This window comes from Trichoderma evansii (genome assembly GCF_050947405.1).
Source record: "Trichoderma evansii strain SZMC 28006 chromosome Unknown GGI43scaffold_11, whole genome shotgun sequence".
Lineage (NCBI taxonomy): Eukaryota > Fungi > Ascomycota > Sordariomycetes > Hypocreales > Hypocreaceae > Trichoderma > Trichoderma evansii.
In genome coordinates this window covers 486,514-506,883 of record NW_028145195.1, presented here as the reverse complement: position 1 = coordinate 506,883, position 20,370 = coordinate 486,514, and the positions used below count along the sequence as shown (strand labels likewise).

At 46.1% G+C, this 20,370-nt stretch overlaps 5 protein-coding genes across 5 annotated transcripts; 4 read left to right on the top strand and 1 right to left on the bottom strand.

The window, feature by feature from the left end:
- Positions 1–102: 102 nt before the first annotated feature.
- Positions 103–3,508, bottom strand: GGI43DRAFT_406221 (uncharacterized protein). Its single transcript, XM_083206122.1, has 5 exons — positions 3,055–3,508; positions 2,218–2,708; positions 1,278–2,165; positions 828–1,212; positions 103–742 (listed from the first exon to the last, which is right to left on the bottom strand). Exons 1-5 carry the CDS (start codon positions 3,385–3,387, stop codon positions 164–166), a joined length of 2,676 nt encoding a protein of 891 aa, XP_083060167.1. The 5' UTR covers positions 3,388–3,508; the 3' UTR covers positions 103–163.
- A 172-nt stretch (positions 3,509–3,680) lies between these two features.
- Positions 3,681–7,636, top strand: GGI43DRAFT_56176 (uncharacterized protein). The gene is made up of 4 exons (XM_083210019.1): positions 3,681–4,258; positions 4,422–5,118; positions 5,280–6,443; positions 6,507–7,636. Exons 1-4 carry the CDS (start codon positions 3,904–3,906, stop codon positions 6,958–6,960), a joined length of 2,670 nt encoding a protein of 889 aa, XP_083060166.1. The 5' UTR covers positions 3,681–3,903; the 3' UTR covers positions 6,961–7,636.
- A 2,352-nt stretch (positions 7,637–9,988) lies between these two features.
- GGI43DRAFT_427788 (Zn(II)2Cys6 transcription factor) lies at positions 9,989–11,924 on the top strand (the record flags this gene model as incomplete). Its single annotated transcript, XM_083208877.1, has 3 exons — positions 9,989–10,050; positions 10,291–10,537; positions 10,593–11,924. The coding sequence occupies 3 exons, from the start codon at positions 9,989–9,991 to the stop codon at positions 11,922–11,924; spliced, it is 1,641 nt and encodes a 546-aa protein (XP_083060165.1).
- Positions 11,925–14,784: 2,860 nt separating this feature from the next.
- GGI43DRAFT_427786 (multicopper oxidase domain-containing protein) lies at positions 14,785–15,373 on the top strand (the record flags this gene model as incomplete). The annotated part of the gene is made up of 2 exons (XM_083208876.1): positions 14,785–14,835; positions 14,891–15,373. 2 exons carry the CDS (start codon positions 14,785–14,787, stop codon positions 15,371–15,373), a joined length of 534 nt encoding a protein of 177 aa, XP_083060164.1.
- Positions 15,374–17,040: 1,667 nt separating this feature from the next.
- On the top strand, positions 17,041–18,699 carry GGI43DRAFT_427785 (general amidase; the record flags this gene model as incomplete). Its single annotated transcript, XM_083208875.1, has 1 exon — positions 17,041–18,699. One exon carries the CDS (start codon positions 17,041–17,043, stop codon positions 18,697–18,699), a length of 1,659 nt encoding a protein of 552 aa, XP_083060163.1.
- Positions 18,700–20,370: the final 1,671 nt, after the last annotated feature.

The window sequence follows — 20,370 nt, the reverse complement described above, 5'->3', positions numbered from 1 at the left end:
TCAACATTCTCCGGATAACTCTATACTAGCTTTTGGACAAGTCTCCCGGTGTAAATAATCGATAGGTAAGCAATCACCAGGAATAAGGAATCATTTAACCAATTTTTCAAAGAGATTGCTAGCATTTATTTTCTACGAATTAATAACCATAGCCTCAGCTAGCTTAGCGACCGGCAATCCTGTATAGCTTCTGTTTGATAGCCTCGTCATCGTTTTCGCCATTCCAGAGATGGAGAGGCATGAGATAGTCATGCCCCTGACGTTTCCGGGCCATGAGCTTCAAGATCTTGCATATGCCATCGTAGTCCCGCAAGCTATTGAATTCGAACTCATCTAGGTCGCACCTGTACCGAGCAAATTCGAGCACGTCAGCCGCTAGGGCGGCTGCGATTGGGGTGGCAAAAGAAGTGCCTGACTTGAAGACGTCGTCTCCCTTCCACTTGGACGCAATAGAGATGCCCAAGGTTGAGAAATTAGGTTCGTCAGGTAGCGGATCTGGGCTGATGCCGCCGTCGTTGCCCAGGCCATCGCTGGCGTGCACACATATCACAGGGGAACCCCTGTTGGACGGATACGCGCGAGGTTTGTTGCCGCCGCTGTTAGCAGCGGCGGCGAACATGGTGATACCGTCTCTCTTAGCCGCCACGATGGCCCTGTCAGTCTCTACGTTTTGCGTGATCCCAAGTCCAAAAGACATGGAGATAATGTGGGCATGTTTGTCCTTGTGGGCCCATTTGATGGCCTAGGTATGGTTTGATAAGTGCATGCTTAAAAAAAAGGCGATACAGAAGAAACAGACAGAAGGAGAGAGAAATTGAAGAACTAACCCTTGTTACACGATGCAGGTCTGTTGGTTTAATACTGAATTCGTTGGATATTTTGGCAATGTAAAGCTCGGCCGACGGTGCCATCTTCAGCATAAGCCTCGCTACGTGGGTTCCGTGGCCTGTTTGATCTTCGTAATCATTAAGGTCTGGTTTTGCGTCTAAACCATTGACGAACCCGCAACATTCCTTGATGCGTTTATCCATAATGGCTCCTTCGATCGTGGTGTCGTCTTTGTCGATACCTGTGTCGATTATGGCTATCCGTATCTTTTCTTTCCTACAAGAATCAGCCAAGGCTGAAATGGTTGAGCTACTGCTCAAGTTCTCGATCATCTTTCTAAAACTTTTCGTGTCTTCCCAGAAGGTCGTTGCATTTTTGATAGCCCTGGATTTCCACGCGTGTTAGCTGCATATTCTAGGTAATATTGACCTTTCAGCACAGAGCCTTACGTCGGGTCATGCGTGTCAAAGCCGTCAAAGAGAACAAAGGTAGGACTCAAGGTGGCTTGGCGAAGAGGATAATTTCTTGTCGCCGAAGTGCTCTGGGGAGAGCTCGGAAAATTGGTAAATATGGGGGAGATCTTGCTGTGTTGTTGAGTGGCCAGCCTGTGGAGCGGTGCCAGGATGTACTTGTAGATTGCAGCGCTCTGCCCCATATCTTGGGTCAATCCCGGATCGTAGAGCCTCGCTGACAGCTCTCTGAATTGCAGGCATGCCGTAGCGATATGCCTGTAACCATCGCTCACTACACGATTCCACTCTTCGATGATCCTCCTCAGCATGCTGTCTTTGGAGGGAAGCCCTGTTTCCCAGTCGTTGTCGGCCTCTTTCGGGCGCGCGATCTTTTTTCCTTCCATCTCCATGAGCAGGAGGCCGAAGGAGAGGATCGCGTCTTGAACCTCATCCTCGATATTGATGGCTTCGAGAGAACACGCCACAAGCGGCTTCCAGCGCCGATCGAGGTTTGGTGATGATTCAACAAGGATGCTCTTGATGTTTATGTTGGCTCTCAGCCACGCACTTGCGTTTAGATTAAGCAGCGAGGATGCTACGAGTAGCTCGACGATCTTCTGATCTTCCCCAACAAACTCTTGCTTGTCGAGCTCCGAACCGGACTCATCGTCGTCGTATCTTTTCGGAAGCAGTAGCTCATGAAGCGTGGGAATAGAATCGGCGCCTTGACTGTGCAACATGGGTAAGCTCTGAGTTTCGTCCCACATGTCCTCGCCGTTAAACGCGATTCGAAGGGTTTCTGATGACGCTCTCGTCAGCTCCGGGTGAGCGCATAGCAAGCCGTGGGTGGCACGCCCAGAGCTTCTGGTCCACTCTCGGTCCACACTATCGCAGAAGTTAGCCGTGAATCCGAAGGGACCGATGGCTGCACTCTGACAATCTGCAATTGGCAACGTTCCAGTGCTTCTGTTCACACTTGGTGATGAGTAGTTCGAAATTGATTTCGGAGTCGAGAAAACCAGAGAGATGTAGCCGTGCTTTATGTGCCTTGGAACAAGTAATGCTCTCCACAAGCATCTTGAACAGAGACTGAGATAGGGTATTCAGCTTGTGCGCCCGCCGAATGAATTCGATTTCTTTATGGCTAAATATGCTGGCGTTTCCTAGATCCCTTTCGAGTGCTTCTAGCGGGTCGGCAAAGATTGTTTCAATCTGGGATTTGAAGGTGCTTATCTTCGTTGCGATGTCTCTGGAGCTATACTTTGGAGATATGTCGATGCCAATATAATCGATGTGCACTGCTAGCTCTGCAAGAGCCTCGTGGCTAGACGTTTTGGACCGATCCGACGCCATTGTTGAGATTATACGTGACTCAGAGTGTCTGAGCATGCTCATGAGCGCGGCGAGCTTTGGGTATTTGGTATATAACTGTAGCATGTTAACATTTAGCTGCATCCAAGACTCAAAAGCAAAAGAGGAAATAGGTAGAAGATGCTAGGCATTTTATGTTATGGGAATTATCATTCAACGTCGCAGTTTTGGTATCTAGCATCCCAGCCGCAACTTAATGAAAGGTCAGTCCACTCATACATATATTTAAGAAATATATAATACTTAAAATAGTAGAGGTAGTAGAGGTAGTTGAGGCAATGAAGAGCTAGAATACATGTAATTGTAATTCACGAATTCAGCTACGGCTGGGGCGCTTGATAACAAAACTGGGGATATTGAATAACAATTCCCTATGCTATTCGCACCCGCATGTGGTCCGCACCTCTAATTCCTCTGGGGCCATGGCGTTATGTTGCTCGGCACTAGACCTGGGGACATCTTCCATGACAAGGGCCTCAAGCACTTCCAACATAGAGACTAGAGCCTTTGAGAAGCTGTCGTATTTGGACTGTTCAAGGTCGCGATCGAGGTCGACATTTGGAAGCACGATAGGTATGGCACGGATGACTTGGCAGATCAGCACGACATCATTCAGAAGCCTGGGAGTTGCCCGAATTTTGGCGAGCAGCTGCTTGGACGGCAGCGCCTGCTCGTACAGCGGATGGAGGGCCACAAACCACTCCCACCGCGTTTGGTCAGGGCCCAGGATTCTCATGGCAGCAAAAGCCTTTCAGAGGCTTAGCAAAGACGGCGTCTCCTCAATCCAGTCGAGGGCCACGGTTCAGTAGCAAAAGATGAAAGTTAGAGCCAGCCTGATCTTCCTGGACAAGTATCCCCTACATGTATTCTGAACTGCGCTGTACTTGTGCGGGGTATGGCACCCGCTAACTTTCAGCTCCGTATATTTGTTGCGATTGTATCTGGGGTTGCATTGATGCAAGCCTTGTGCTGTTATTGCTGTAACACCGCAATATGAGATGTCCGCTCAAGGAACAAGAGCACACGGTATTTCCCGAAGAGGTTAGAACTCTGGGCACCCAGCTTGGTCTTTGGTTTTGCTTGCTACCGAGTTGAGCGATGGGGAAGAATTATCAAGCTGGCTGTCTATGCTCCATTTTATGTTTCTCTCTCTCCCTCTCTCTTTTTTGTTTCAAGTACCATACTTACGCAGAGATATCAAGCCACGCTAATCGGTGTTTGAAGTGCTTAGTGATCGCAACAAGTTTCGACCATGACCACGCCAGGTGAACTGGGACCGGATGGCACGAACGACATTTACAACATTGTTATTGAGTGCACAGCACTCTTTGAGTCACTATCTGAGCGAGCCAAGCTGTCTCATGGCGAAAAAGACATTGGAAATGAGAAAGGGGAACGCGAAGATGGGAAGATGGGACTCGGAGACCAAAGCAGTAGCTCGAAATTAGGCATTGACGAGATGGAAAGAAGCTTCACCCTCTGGATCGACTACACCGGCGCTCTGGCCGACGTCAGCAGATCTCTCGATATGCGCCTGCATGCCCACAGCGATATCAAGGAGATGGTCACTGATCTACTCCAGATGCTCGCCAGGAATCTCGAGTATCGTAAGTCTTATGTCTGGAATGCAGTGTATGCATATAAATCTGCTACTTCTACTGCTACTACTTCTATGATAATTCTCTTTACTTTTAGCAGTAATATCGCAGTGTTATAGTTTCGCACTTACACCAGCTCTTAGAGATTGTTTTGCGCTAATGAGTTTTCCAGTTCACAAAAGCGACAGTGTCAAGCCAGATGTCCCAAGCAGCGGTAGCGACAACAACAGCGACGCTGATGAATTGGAAGACGAAGCCAGATATGCGATCCAGAAGGCTCTCGATGAACTCCACTTCATGGCGGCTGCCATCCGCAGGTCTTCAGTGCGCAGTCAGAAGTATAACCTCTCGTCTCGTTTTCACCGGGACGATGACAGCTATTTCCAAGAGCAGGCTTGTCTCCTCGTCCGGTACTACTTTATGGATGCCCGGCGCTCTCTGTGCGATCAACTCGGTGCGTCTCTAGCTATGCGCCGCAGCAAGTTTTTCCGGAGGATACAACACGAGGAGAAGCTCAGGACCAGGCGCAATCCAGAGGAGTCCAAACATTCTATAAGGCCGCAGCAACTTCATAATCTGGATGCCGAGGGTAGCCAAGTCAATCTCCCCCCCAAAAGGCCTACCGTGCAATTCAAAGCTCCTTTAGGGACTGGTGACACAAGGAGTCAACTAAATAGTGAAGTCGCTCGCCATCACCTAAGACAAGGCCCAGCCCTCTCCACCATCAGCATGGGATCCTCGATCCGTTTGTCTTCGGCGATATATCCTGACAAGCCGAAATTTACAGATGGTCGAAAGGAGTGCGCATGTCCGTACTGTGCTCGGCGGCTCATGACTAGCAGGTTGAAGAATGAGCCAAAATACTGGCAGTGAGTACCGCCCTCCTTTCCAACTGAGTTCTGCTTTTTTTTTTCTCTTTCTCTTTTTTTAAACAAAAATACATACATATACAAATATACATATACATAGGTAGGTATATATATTCTCTTTGTATCTTTTTAGACGACATGTACTTATATTTGTCGGGCAGGAACCACATGGACGAGGACATAGAGCCCTACGTCTGTCTCTCTGAGGAGTGCACGACTCCCATGCTATTCTTCGTCCACATGAAGGACTGGATGAGCCACATGGAAACATTCCACTCGGCCCAGTGGAACCGTAAAATACACATGAGCACCTGGCACTGCGACATTGGTCACACGCCAGCAATCCAGTTTAACAACCGCGACAGCTTCGTGCGGCACTTGAAAGACCCGACGAGCCACGGGGGTCGGGAGCCCCCAACCGATCCGCAGCTCGAGACGCTCTCCCGCAATAAGCAGAGAGTCCTCATCCGCGACGACGAGTACTGCTGCCCCATCTGCGAGCGTGTCCCCAGCACACTGGAGCCAGTAATCGTGAACAGTAACCCCGACAAGATCCGCCGCCACCTGTACGAGCACATCGCAGCCCACATCAAGGACCTCGCCTTTAAATCGATCCCGGATCTAGACGAGGCCGAGCCCAGCGAGCGTAGACAGTCTGAAGTCGACGATGGAGATCACAGACGGCTGAGGGGCGACGGCTCGGCAGCATCGTATCTGAGTGGCCTAGATGAGCTCCGGCAGGAGACAAGCGTGACCTTCGGGGACGACCCGGACCGAGACAACGTCGGCATGGGTGGCGAAGCTTATAATGTAGACTATTACAACATGGATGAATCACTTACCCTCTGGGACAACCCCGAATTTGTAGAACACTGGGGACGCAAAGCGGCTCTGGACCCCTACTTGCCAGATTTTATAATGGCTGAAACAATTTCCGGCGTAGCAGAGCTCAGCGCCACTGCTTTGCAAGCGGGTATAGGTCTATATATGGCCATCAAGAGCGTTCAGTCTCATCAACGGAGCGTAATTGATCTGCAGGGTGAGACTGGCGCCTTGATCAACGTGCTAGACTCACTCAACAGGACCATAGCCTCAAGGAAGGACTTAGATTTGTCGGCGCTAGAATTCCCACTGGAACGATGCGAGAAATCGTGTAAAGAGTTCACAAAAGAGATTGAAAAGTTTTTTTCACTGTCCGGGGGAAACCGTCCCAGATTTCGTGACTGGACGCGACTTGGATGGATGGGTGAAGATATTGATGGCTTTCGGCAACTACTGGCTGGTTACAAGTCAATGATTTCCGTTACCCTTGCTGATGCAACGCTGTCGGTGCCCCCCTTCCTAGCCGATCTATTTCACTGCTAACACAATTTCTTCGCATTGGACAGGCAGAGCTCTACGCTTACGGCGGAGAGAATTGAGGGCTATACTGAAATGATCCAAAGATCTGAAGCCAATTTTGAGGATCGGTTTCAGAGGATCAACGACAGGCTAGAAATGCTTGTTAACAAGCCAGTAGCAGCTTCCGAATCGGAGGCAGAAAAAGCAGCAGCGGAGGTTCAGCAGATACAACAAGAGCGCAATCAAGTTGGGGGGCATATGAGCAATGAGGCACTTCAGCAGGTGATGCAGAGCATGGTACAGATGACGCTGGCAAGATGTGAGAATGAGAAGGCAAAGAGAGCGGAGGGAGAGCCAAGGGCGAAGACGACCACGATGAGAGAGGAGGAGGACGGGACGAGTGGCGATGATTCAAAGTTTGAGGACCTGTATGGCGAGGGATATATGTTACCTTGCGAGTCCCCAACAGGATCTACTGTGGTAGACAAGAGAGTGCGTTGATGCCTGTTGTAAGGTGCAAGCAGGAATTACAAGGCAAGTAAGGCTTTTGCTGGTACAGTCACTGACTACTGCCCTCCTAACAACAAAACTAATGTTGTAGTCATTTAATAAGAGAGCACCTATATTATTGTGATTTGAGGATAATGATATATTTGCAAAGTACAGACTCGACTCACCATTTAACAATGCTGTAGCAAGTCCTAGGTATAACCTAACAGCAGAGCTTATTTATTCACTATAGTTTTAATAAAGGGGGCAGTAGCTATAAAAATCCATATTAAAGCTATTATGTTGATAAGTCGAGAACGTACCTCTGAACTGGCTGACAAACACACAAATAGATCCACAGAAACCCAGCTTGTCGTATCGCTATTGAGACTACAGGACGAGAACACGTTACAGAATCGTTTGATCTAGCTGGAACGGTCTTCTTCTCTCAAGAACGAGGCCACTGCACAAGCTAGGGGTCATATCGCATGGAGAAAGGTGTTATTTTTCTTATCTAATAAAGAGAATCTCGTCTATTTATATCCTGTCCAGCCGAGCTTGGCTCGGCTTAACTATTATTCCTAGCTTCCTCTCTTGCGGAAGGCAGGTTGCAGAGCCTTGTTAAATTCATTATATTGTTAAATAAATTAAAAATTCAATGCAGTTTTTATTACATTTGCGTTTATTGTTTATTTACGCTTATACAATTGCATTTATAAAGAAAATCCCAATTACATGTTTTATTATATTTTATTTCAATTCTTACATATACAATGAATTATTAATCTAATAGCTAAGCAATAGCAGTAATTTAGTGTCGCATTTTCTTGCTCGCCTCACCGAGTGAGTCACCGATAATAAATACATGTAAGCAAGTCTGCGAAAGTAGAATGTTTCTTTGTCATTAATCATCATCCTCACTTAAGTGGCTTCCGTAAGTATGTAGGAGTGAAAATGATATATTTGGACAGAATTATGCAGTTAGAATGCATTTTCGCAATTGTTGCTTTCCATTTCTTGCCCATCGAGGATCCTTAGACGCGGGCAAAGGCGAGGTCTGGTCCACTCACAGAGATAGGTAAGACAAATCAGTACGGGAAAAAAAAAATTGAACACTATTGAATCACACTATCCAATTTTGTACTTAGCTAACTATACAGAACCTAGTTGAACAGCTTAGCAAGAGCAACCGTTTCTTTTGTCAAGAACAAGAAACATTGTTGTCATCAGCATACGGTCACAAAGAAAGTCCAAGAGGAAAAAAAAGATGCCGCTTCAAATTCGTTCCAGCGATCCCGAAGATCTGTCGCTGATAGTAGAAACATATTTTGAGGCTTTCGCCCAAGACCCAATCCATCAGCGCTTTGCGCCAAAAGGAACCAAGTCGGCTTACGATTTCTGGTATACGTCGCTGGAAGCCGAAATGCGCGACAAAAACAACCACTTCCTCTCTGTCTGGGATGACTCTTCCGCACCCGAGACATTTGTGGGCTTTGCCAAGTGGATTGTTCCAGGGGCACATCCGGAGCCTCTTCCACCGGTGGACGCCTGGCCAAGCGATGGCGACCAAGAGTTTTCGTCGTTTTTCTTTGGCAAGCTGAGTGATATGCATTATGAGGCCATGGGAGACCGGCCACACTGGTATCTCGAACTCTTGGCTGTCAGGCCTCAATTTCAGGGTAAAGGAGCTGCAAGCCTGATGTTAAAGTATGGCGTTGAGAAGGCGGATGAGGACAGGGTGGAGTGCTTTTTGGATGCCTCTCCTGCGGGCCAGCCTATCTATGAGAGATATGGATTCAGAGTCGTACAGACAGATACTTTCTTGGAGGGAACGTATATTCAGTGCGCGATGGCAAGAGACGCTAAGAGGTAACAGTTAACTCAGTGTTGGTAGTCAATGATGCTGTTATTGCTGTTTCTTGTTATTAGATCTCATGCGTCTTCTATTGTCGACAAGGAGACGAATTTACTGTCATGATATTATCGAATGAAATATTTTATGGACATGATTGCGATTTTGTACTTGAATACTAATGGAACATGAACATTTATCGCGGTAGTCTTCATAAGACGATTGAAGTCTTGTGGATATGGGAGACACACGACGAACGGTGCGCGATTCCTCTTTAAGCCGACTATTGTACTCTGCAATGCACCAGTTCTCTGTGTTGGTCGCTCTGATTCTATTAAGGCAACTTAGTGGATGGAAAAAAAAAAATAAGAGAGCTGTTACGCGTCAATAAGGCGAAATTCCGATGGATTAAGAGAAACATCCGCGAGATTCAGTTTTAAAACAACAAGAGTCGAAGTTACTACTCATTCTCGCGATCATCTCTGACCTAAACCTCGTTCCACAAGCGTCTAGGATGCAGTTCTGATACGCCTGATGAGAATCCATTTTGGCATGGATCAATACCGACATTTTGTCCCAATTAATTCTTGGAAGACCACATCTGAGCCGCAAGAGCTGTCATCCGCGCAATATCTCAGCTGATAGAAGCCGTCGCCGTCAGCAGCCTTCACAGACTCATCTCTCTGCCGTACCAAATCTGACTTACAGTTGAGCAATCTTATCCTGAAGGATCTGTAAACCTCCAATGTCCCTGACTATATTGCTTCCGTTCTGGCTGTCATCACCGGCGCCTCATCTACTTCCTCAGTTTTACACGTTGAGGCTAGCTCGTCGAGTTCATCCGTCTACCGCCAATTGGCGCCATTATGACCGGTTCTACCATTAGTACATATAGTGAAGGCCTAGTTGGCTAATATCCCTGTAACCCTTTGAGACATTGCTGTCAACTATTTCTCCGTATTCCGTAAGCTATCGGCAGTAAGCGGTATATGCTCTCGGCCGAATCCAACACTCAGCGCTAGACTACAGGTGCTTTATTAACTTACTCTGCCGCCCGCTTATGGCCGATTCGGCCTAACACCTTGCCTGTTCTCTTTCTTCTTTTATTATATTTTATTACAGAAGAAGATATATTTTGGTGACTATTCATAAATTTTCCTTCATATTTAACGCCACTGGAGCAGCAGCATGCCTGTTCGGAGAGTTAGGGAGATCCGTACATGTAGCCGGTGTCGGTCACTCAAACTTCGGTGCGATCAATCGAAACCGTCTTGTCAGCGATGTACTAGAGCAAATGTCACCTGTTCACTTGGTTCTTGTCTATCTACGGAGGAGTCTGGCACTGGGTTATCAAATTTAGTAATCGAGGCACTCCCTCAATCTGAGACAGAACCTTCGCTCTCGTCCATTTCGGATCTTGAACATCAATTGCACTTGGAAAACAAAAGTGACGTGAATCGAGCACAAGAATCCGACCGTATCAAACCGAGGCAGCGAGCCCAACTATCCTGCATACGATGCCATAGACTCAAGGTCAGGTGTGATAGAGACCTACCCTGTTCAAGATGTCGAGCGTCCGGCTGGGGCAAATTTTGCGAGTACCGCTATAGGACGGAAAAAGCCAATCCATCCTTGGATGCAGGCGCTCCAAAGATAGGACAAGACCCCGATGGCCGTGTCAAGGCGTGGCGTGCACAGCGTCGTGGTGCCACTCATTGGGGCGACCTTTTCTCTGCAGTAAGCATTCAGTTCATAAAGTCATTTAAGCGGATATAACTAAAGGTAGTTGCAGCTCAAGTTGCAGGCTGGGCTCGATGACCTTCAAGCCTGCAGTATGATCACAGACTTGTTGCACCAAGAGAAGGCTAACATTTCTGACGAGTTTGTGCTACCTGAAAACTTTCCATTCAACAGTCCAGCAGCCGCCAAGTTTGTATCTATGGATACCATCCATGATCTGCTCCAACATCATCGAGAAAGATACCAATCTTATATAGATGGCTACATCGCTCTCTACCAACCAAGTTTCCCCATTATTAACATTGCTATATTTTCATCATTGACCGAGAAGTTCTGGAATGACCCTAGGTCGACGGATGTGGCCTGGTTAGCCAGCTTTTTGATGGTATTAGCACTGGGGTGTTTTGCTGTGACGAGGGATAAACACTCAGCTACGGAGCTCTGCATGGCCGCTGAAGCTTGTCTTAGCAAGACGCATTTTATGGTTCGACCAGATATATTATCTGTAAGAACGCTATGTCTCATGGTTCTTGCCAAGCAAACTCTTAATGCGACATGTCGCACTTTTGATTCGTGCTGGACGTTGCTCGGCATTGTCACCCGTGCAGCTACTGGGATAGACTTGCACAGGCAGCCTATGCCTCATCGTGAGGATATTGGTGTTTGGCAGTCTGAGCAGACGCTGTGGTCCACAGTCGTCTATTTTTGCGTACAGGTCGCCATGATTACTGGCAAACCATTGCTTGTATCAGCCGATATGTTCGCCGAACGTATTCCACTATCCATCTCTCAGACAAATGACCCATGGGTAATTCTTATTGATATCTACCCGACAATATGCCACATACTCTCTAGAATCACCAGCAATACTAACAAACCATTGTACAACGAAGTTGTGAAGCATAATGACTATGTGCGCCGGCTCATGGATGCCTTGTTAGGAAAAATACATGGTAAGCCGAGGCTTTATGTTGCAATGGACATATTTTTCCGTCGTATCCTTCTCGTGCTCCACCGCCCTTACGCTTTACATGCTGCCGCTCCATCAAGCTACCCAGTTTCGTATTGGGCTTCGCTGGAATGCAGTCTGGCTATCCTCGTGCATTATCGAGATCTTGAAGACCAAAAAGAGCCAGACAACACGGATCTACTTAGCCGTCTCTTCAAAGGCGACATTTTTGCAGCGATGCTGACAGTGTGTTTGCATCTTCGTCGTCAGGAGGCGCCTCTCTCTGCGGGATCTACAATCCCTCCACGTCGAATAATCTTGAACACGTTGCAAGCATGCATAGCAATTTGGGAGAAAGAAATACATCACTCTACCTGTTTTGAAATAGGTCTCATGTTACTAGGCTCGGTTTTGAAGCTCTTGCCGGATTTATAATGAATCGGCAATGAAGCTGTATATTTTATATAAATACTCTCCTTATTCTAAAATTCGCCTTGATGCCTGTATATATTTTTACATTGTAAAGTCACTCCTTGTTGGAAAGCTCCGTTAGCGGAATTAATCTTACAAAATAGACTACGAAGATCCAATTCTTGGTAGAGATGATACCACGGCCGCGTAATACGCGGAAGAAAGGCTTCAATTCGTCTCTCTTTAAACATTACCGGCCGAACATGACCTGTCAATGACCGGCCGTTTACGGTTTCCTCTCCGTATCCACTACATACTAAATACGAATAAAATGCCTTCACCGTACAGCTCAATTATAATTCTATATTTCTTCCACTATTTAATCTCTCTCTGGTATTTAGATTGGATAAAGAGAGTTGCCTACGAGCTATATACTTGCCTTTCTAAAGTTTTTGAAGACAGCTAGTCAATCATATTGATTCAAAATGTCCATAAAGCTCTACCTGTTTTCAATATTTCTTACAATATGTGGGTTCGTCACCCGGCACTATAAGCACGAAGATCTGCCGCTTCCGATAGTTGGATATAAACTTGGGGTGGATTGGTTGATCCCTTTACACTGTATGTTTTTTACAGCCGCCTTGGTCGCGACCTGGCTAAACATTGAGACCGAAGTCTGAAATGGCATTGTAAGTATCGATTGTTGAAGTGTATTATTGTTATAAATCGCTGATTCAAGTCTTTAGATTCATGGATATACAATGTTTACTCTGCTGATACCAAGAACTCAGACGAAATCCACACGCGAAGATACATAGACTTAATTAACAGTCTCAGGGTGGCGACACGGTGGTTACTGACATGTTGCAATATGCTGGAGACTGGATATCATATGCCATGAAGTCAATATCTTTTCTTTATCGGTAGTTTCAATTCGCAGGGTAAAATTAAGCTGCCTGAAGTGAAATTATACATCGAATCAATATTTAAACCAGTGGCAATTAATATCCATGAAAACCTCCAAGGAAGATTGTCCGGTGACTTTAGACCAAACATTGTTATATTTCGTATATACAAGTGGCAAGGTATCTCCAATAGAACATACAAATGAAGGCCCTTCTATTATTATTCTATTAATATGTTTCCTAATCAGACTTTCTTTTTATTGATAGCTTTGCGCACCCAGTGTATTCGGCCGAGTTCAATACCCGGCTACAACCGGTAGCTTACGTTGTTGACGCGCCATACTATTTATAAACCGCACAACAATAGTTTTTTTCTTCTTTCTATATCCTCTTAGTTAAAAGCATGGTTCGTTTATTTTCTAGTATTCCTTTTGCTATTTGAACATAATACGATTGCTATAAAAGGCTTATACAATTTGCAAGCCTCCCTCCCTCTCTGGATTCGTACTACACGAAAAACTCCTTGGATAGCTCCAAAATGACTAACAGTCTATTTATTTTCTTTTTATTCTTTTGCTTTACTTATGTCGCTCATGCAAAATCGGAATTGAGCTGGGTGTTATCGCACAAGTCATCAAGCACGTCAGGATGGCTGTCGCCACCTTACAATTACATTTTCCAATTTCCTCTCCCTATACCGCCAGTTATCAATCCGCTGCTGTAAGTTCTCCTTTCCGATATTCTAGACAGCAAATATTTTAGTTCTGCCGTTCCTGATATTTAACCCCGATTTTTTTTCGTTTTGAACAGTTCGTATAAAGATCTCGAAAAAAATGTAACTATTGACTTTTTCCAACTCAATGTCACATCCTTCCAGGTCCAGATATATCCAAATCTTGCCAAAACAAGCCTCGTAGGATACAACGAAATATCTCCAGGGCCAACCTTTAGAGTGCGACGCGGGGTACAAAGTGTAATACGCGTTGTAAATCAGAATGGTAATTGCTTCTCAAACTTTGTTACGCCAAGTCTAACATCAATCGCCACCGCAGATCGACCCACTGTTCTGCATCTTCATGGATCATACTCTCGCGCAGTCTGGGATGGCTGGGCAGAAGATTTAATCCAACCGGGCCAATACAAAGATTATTACTTCCCAAACGCGAATACTGCCAGAACTCTCTGGTACCACGGTGCGTACCCTTCTCATCCTTCCACCCATATGATTCTAAGATGAAGAAGATCACGCGAATATGATTACGTCGGTCAATTTGTTTAGTGGTCTGGCAGGCTTTTACATCATCGAAGATCCTGATGTGGAGACAAAACTTGGCCTTCCTCAAGACAATTACGACATCCCGCTTGCTCTTAGCTCGAAACAATATACTTCCACCGGAAATCTCACTTCAGTAGCTGGCGAAACAGACAGCGTCTATGGCGATGTCATCGAAGTGAATGGCCAACCTTGGCCGTTTTTGTTGGTCGAGCCTCGAAAATACCGGTTTCGTATACTAAACTCGTCTCTCAGTCGAACTTTTAATCTTACTGTCCTAGATAATAGCAGTGGAAACGAACTACCGCTTCAAGTTGTCGCATCAGACTCTGGATTCATGAGCTCCCCTATAACAACTACTAACCTAATTGTAGCAGTGGCGGAGAGATGGGAAGTGATTATTGACTTTTCAGGCTACCAGAACCGCAATTTGACTCTTATGAATAGCAAAAAAGTCTTTGACTCTATTGACTTTTCGGATACTAATCTTGTGATGCAATTCAATGTGGAATCTGCCGTTTCTTCTGGTATCAACAACGGCGCACTCCCTTCTTCCCTGGTATCAATAGACACTCCATCAACTAGTGGTCTTATTAATCGGCAGTTCAATTTTGATAAACAGTACATTTTTCTCCTCTACATGACTGATATCAACTAATGTCAAACAGAAATGGCGAGTGGGTGATAAATGGTGTGCCCTTCACCGATGTCAAGTATATGGGTATTGGAGAATCATAATTCTCACTGGGCCCATCCCGTAAGTTGCCCAATTACAATGTCGACGCTATTAATTCACTAAGAATTCTTGACAGATTCACATCCGCTTGGTCGATTTCCAGATTATATCGCGTTCAAACGGACGAGATACAGTTGAGCCATACGAAAAGGTCGCCCTCAAAGACGTCGCCCTGCTCGGCCCAAAAGAAACGGTTACCATAGCTGTTACGTTTGTTCCATTTGTCGGCCTGTACATGTTCCACTGCCACAACGCCATCCATGAAGACCATGCAATGATGGACGCTTTCAATATCACGTCTCTCCAGGAATTGGGCTACGATGCTTTGGATCTCATGCTTGCAGATCCACTAAACGTCACATGGCGCGCAAAGGATTATACAGACTCAATGGCTCAGTCGAATTTGAATAACATTTTGGCTACTTTTGCAGCAACCGAGGCATATAATAATATATCAACAAAAGCAACAGAAGCAACAGAAAACTCAGCGTCCGAATTGGCACAAATTCCATTTGTATTTTTTTCTGTACTAAGTATTGGATTATATATGTCATTTTAAATTTATAATCTACATATATAGCATATGTTTTGTGGATAACCATGTGGAGCTCCTGCATATGCTGTTATGTGAATGCATTACGGCTTCTTTGTTCTTCCTCTCCTTGCTACGGTTTTCTCCTACACTCAGCTTTGGACCAGGCCACCGGAACCTTTCAAGCAAGAAGCGCGAGAAAGACAGCTCTGGACAAGATGCCGCCTCTATTCATTAAATCGACATAGAGATAGGCAGAAGCTATCTTGGGTGGCGCCCTTCTGTCAATATCTTCAAGTTTCAGCCTTGCGACCATATCCCCTTTCGAAAGGGCACATTCCAGCAGCTGGTACCAAGATGTCGTCAGCAGCGCCAGCCTTGGCCAGCAACAGCGAGCTGACAGCCTGGCTCGTGAACAACGAATCAACAAAGGCTAAAAAGTCGACATTCTATATTTCTCAAGCCAACATGTATCAGCAGACGAGATGGGTGGAAATTGTGGCTGGTCGGCGGGGGGTCTACGAGAGGCCCCAGCTGGTCAGCCGCAGTCATACGCCTATTTAAATTCCCGGTAAGCCTCATTTTAGAACATTTCATAACGGTTATTAGCATCGAATAACTCTTAGTTTAGACAATATGCTATAGGGAATCAGTATCGACGACTTTATTTCCGGGTTGTCGTAGGTAGTGAAGACCACAAGCTCCATGGCCATAATACCATTGAACATCCTAAATACGAAGACAAAGGCGTTATGGTGAACCTCTGGATGCACCATCTTGACCAACGGCATTGACTTTGACATCAGCTATTACAATCTCCCCTTTGATAGCCAGTTCTACTGGCTGTTAATCACACTCTGGACGGCCGAAGCCTGCATGAGGCATAGGAATGCAGATGCTGGCAGCCGCTTGCAACTCGGAGGGAATGACACAGGACCGAAGGAAGCTTCGAGATACCGCCTATCGCTATATCGTCCGAAGAATCACGCACTATAACCCGAACTTACCTGATGATCGTGGCGTTTTTTATGACAGTCACTACATCTGCTACATCTATTGATCATCAAAGCTGCACCAGACTTGATCATTTCCCAGAGGCAAACTATACAAACATAAGCGGCTCTTTGTTCCGAACAGCCAAAAAGACGGTTTAATGAAAGAGAAAATAAAGTCAGTATTCACCAGCATGCGGCCATTTCGACAGGCGACAGCATACATATAACCCATTGCTCGCAGTAGTGTTGCGACAATTCGCCGTTACCCTTGCCAAAAATTCTCCTCCTTATTCTCCATTTTCAGAATCGAATTAGTTAATCTCTCGAACCTATCTTCTCTTCAAAGAGAGACTATAGGAGACGCAAATTGGAACGTGCAATATAGCGCGATCTGTTAGTTCAAGAATTGCAAGGCCGTAGCTGGCAGAGTGAGACGAAGTAAATATGCTCCAATCAGCGTCCCATTCATCTATTTAAACTTTGAGATCATAGAAATTTATTCGCTCAGTCATAATAGCCGCTGTCTATATGCCGATGCTGACTGTGTTTAGTTATGATTAGAGCGATTACTATCCATTGGCGCCCCTATAAGCTTAGCCTCGGCATGAATCTACCCTACGAAATCTTCATCGTTTTCTGATTCTTGACTTTTATTCTGACATTATTCAGAGAAAAAGAACGAAATCTTAATTTCATCAAATGTCACAAGCTACCTGGCAAGACATCGCCAGCCGAAAGCGCGCTGAACGAGATTCCAAAATCCCTCCCGAATGGCGAATATCTAATCCTGTGGAGAAAGGCAAACCAATTGACCTTATTCCTCGGTGTGGAATCCTCACGGAACGCGACTTGGCTCTCACAAACCCTATCCATGATGCTACCGATTTGCTTTCCCAGTTATCCTCTGGAAAGGTCACGGCAGAAGATGTCATTCGGGCATTCTGCAAGAGGGCTGCCGTTGCACAACAACTAACGAACTGCTTCACGGAAATTATGTTTTCAGAGGCCATCAACCGGGCCAAATGGCTAGATTCCGAGTATCATAGGCGGGGGAAGCAGCCTGTTGGTCCTCTCCATGGCCTGCCAATCAGCATAAAGGATCAGTTTAATATTAAAGGATACGACAGCTCTCTTGGCATTGCAAGCCTCTGCTTCCAGCCAGCGAAAACGACAAGCCAAGCAGTGCGGATCCTTCTTGATGCAGGATGCGTCATCATTGGCAAGACAACAGTTCCACAGTCAATGCTGGCTGCGGACACAAACTCGATTGTCTTTGGACGCACCGTCAATCCATACAACGCCGAGTTTGCAGCTGGAGGGTCTTCTGGTGGAGAAGGCGCGCTGCTTGCCATGGGAGGCTCTCTTTTGGGGCTGGCGACGGATGCAGGCGGAAGTGCACGGATACCGGCTGCTACGTGTGGTGTTGTTGGATACAAATCCAGTGCTTATAGGATACCTATTGATGGCCAGAGAGTCGTTGGAAAAGGCGTCATGGGTATTACATCGCTTGGTTCTCCTACAGTGAGCGGATTTCTGGCGAGATCAGTGAGAGATGTTCAGTTAGCAGCCAAAGTGACATCGGACGCAAAGCCATGGGATGATAGTCCCTTTATATATCCACATCCATGGATGGGAATTTCGTGCCCCAGCAAGCCGCGAATTGGTGTATGGCTCAAGGCAGACGATTTACATCTTCATCCACCTGTTGCGCGAGGCCTACGTCTCGCATATGATAGACTCAAGAGAGCCGGTTACGAAGTGATTGAGCTTGCGCCACCGCCGTTTCAAAAGGCATGGCGTCTATCAAGAGAGCTACTCGAGGTGGTGGATTTATCCGGCTTACGCAAACTCTTGGAGTCGGAACCACATACTGAGATTGTCAAAGCAACCGACATAATGACTCCAAAGTCAGCGCTGCGAAAGTTTACTATTGGGTATTATCATGAGTTGAATTTTCAACTTGCCCGCTTGGCAATGCAAATGAAGAGAATGTGGTACGTCGACAATGGTAAACAGCTGGATGCTATTTTGTTTGTCACTGCACCTCATACAGCTCTGCCCTTTGACAAGTTTGTCTGGCTTGGATTCACGGGTATTATCAATTTGCTGGATTGGTCAAGCATTTCGATACCTTTAAACGAGACTGTCGACAAGAAAATTGACGCAACTATTATACCACCTGACGAATGCCTTAGTGAGCTAGATGTCTCGATTCAGAAGCTCTACGACCCCGAAAAGTTTCATGGTTTGCCGCTGGCAGTGCAGCTGATCGGACAGAGGTTTGAGGATGAGAAGCTTTTGGCTGTAGCAGAGGAAATTGCCCCTATTTTAGCTCGCCGAGGACTAACCCGGCTATAATTGTAAGGATGGAACATGCGAATACATACATAGTGAGGCTCTATTTTCAGTTCTATTTTTCCTAGACGATGCAACATAAATCGCCATGAGACTAAGCGGAGTGGTATCCGAATTTCATAGCGGGAAATAAATGTTACAGCGAAAATCATCATACGTATGGTTCCTTACGGTAATAACGCCCCAAAGTTGTCTATATTCCTCTCTGTACTGCGCATGCATCCAGTGGGGATTTTTGCGTGCCTCCATCACGTTACATATGCTTCATCTTATGTACTAGTAACACTCTCAGCGTCCAGCGTGGCATGGTTTAATAATCTGTACAGCTTGATGTGCTGCATAATTGGTTGGATAATGGTGAAGGGCAATTTCTATCAAAGAAAATTGATTTCACCGACTAAGTAGAGAATAGAAATACCCAACTCTCCGATCCCTGATGCCAATGTTAATATATTCTCATCAAGCTGGAATGGAACTGTATCTCAACGCCAGAATCCAGCTGCTTGTTACAGTTACCCCGTGCATGTCCCCACGCCAAGTTAATTTATCACGATCGGAGCTCGGCTCGCGACAACCGTCGGCTAGCTAGCATCATTCAGCTTCCCCAGTGCCAAGAAACGTCATGAATCTTAAATCCATTGCGTTGTCTCTGAGCTGAATTGGCTACTAACCACAACAAGATGAAACCATCACCTCAGGGTACAGCTCAATGCCATGTTACAGCAAACGAATAGCCCATCTACGCCATTGTTTCCGCGTATCACCAACGTCCTCTCCCTTCTCTATCTATAAAGTGGATCATTTCATGATTTCTGGTATACAGAAAATCGCCATATCTGGCAAAACTAGAGATGCAACGTTGACACGGATCCGAAGTCGCTGCCCCACCAGGCTGTCATTCGTATTGCCGCCTCGTACTTCGTACTGCCATGTGAAAACCTACAGCGAATCCAGACCCCAAAGCCCGACCCCAACGATGCGGGGACAGCGGTCAGCTAGTTGCTAATGTAAGCAAGTGCTAAGGCAGTTGGCCGACTTAGCTCTCGTGAGTATTCTTCCCGCACGAGATAATCTCCGTTCCTGGCATGGTTTCGGAAAGATTCCAGACGATGAGAGAGTCGATACGCCTGTCTGCTGCGCTTACCGTTCGATTATGCCTGGTGAATCAGGTTATATGATGGAGAGGCATCAGAAACAAACGGCCAAAGCAGATGCCTGAGGAATGAACAAAGACCAGAGAGAAGTAGGAGAGACCTCTCAGAAACGTAATCCTGTCTGCAACTTTTCATCTTTTCATCTCAACTCCGTTTTCTCTCCTTTTGCATCCATATTCACCTCCAAACCTTTGCGAATTCCCATCTCCATGTTCCATGGAGCCCTTGTGGCGCCGAAGGGCGTTATCCACCCCCGCAACGCCCACAGTCAGTGTTTTCGCCTCCACAACCTCCATCTTTTCCTCACCATCTCCATTGCGCTAATCATTTGGTTCAGCCAACAGACTCCTCCGCAATTCGGCGCATCGCAGCTGTTTCGTTTCACTCTCGAGACTGTCTACTGGCAGCATGGCAGCAGGCACACACATAAGTCTTGGCCCCTGGTCAGCTGCAACACACGTTGCCTCTCCGCTTGTTTGGAGAAGTCTACAATTGGTGAGCTTAATTGTTTGTTTTTAAG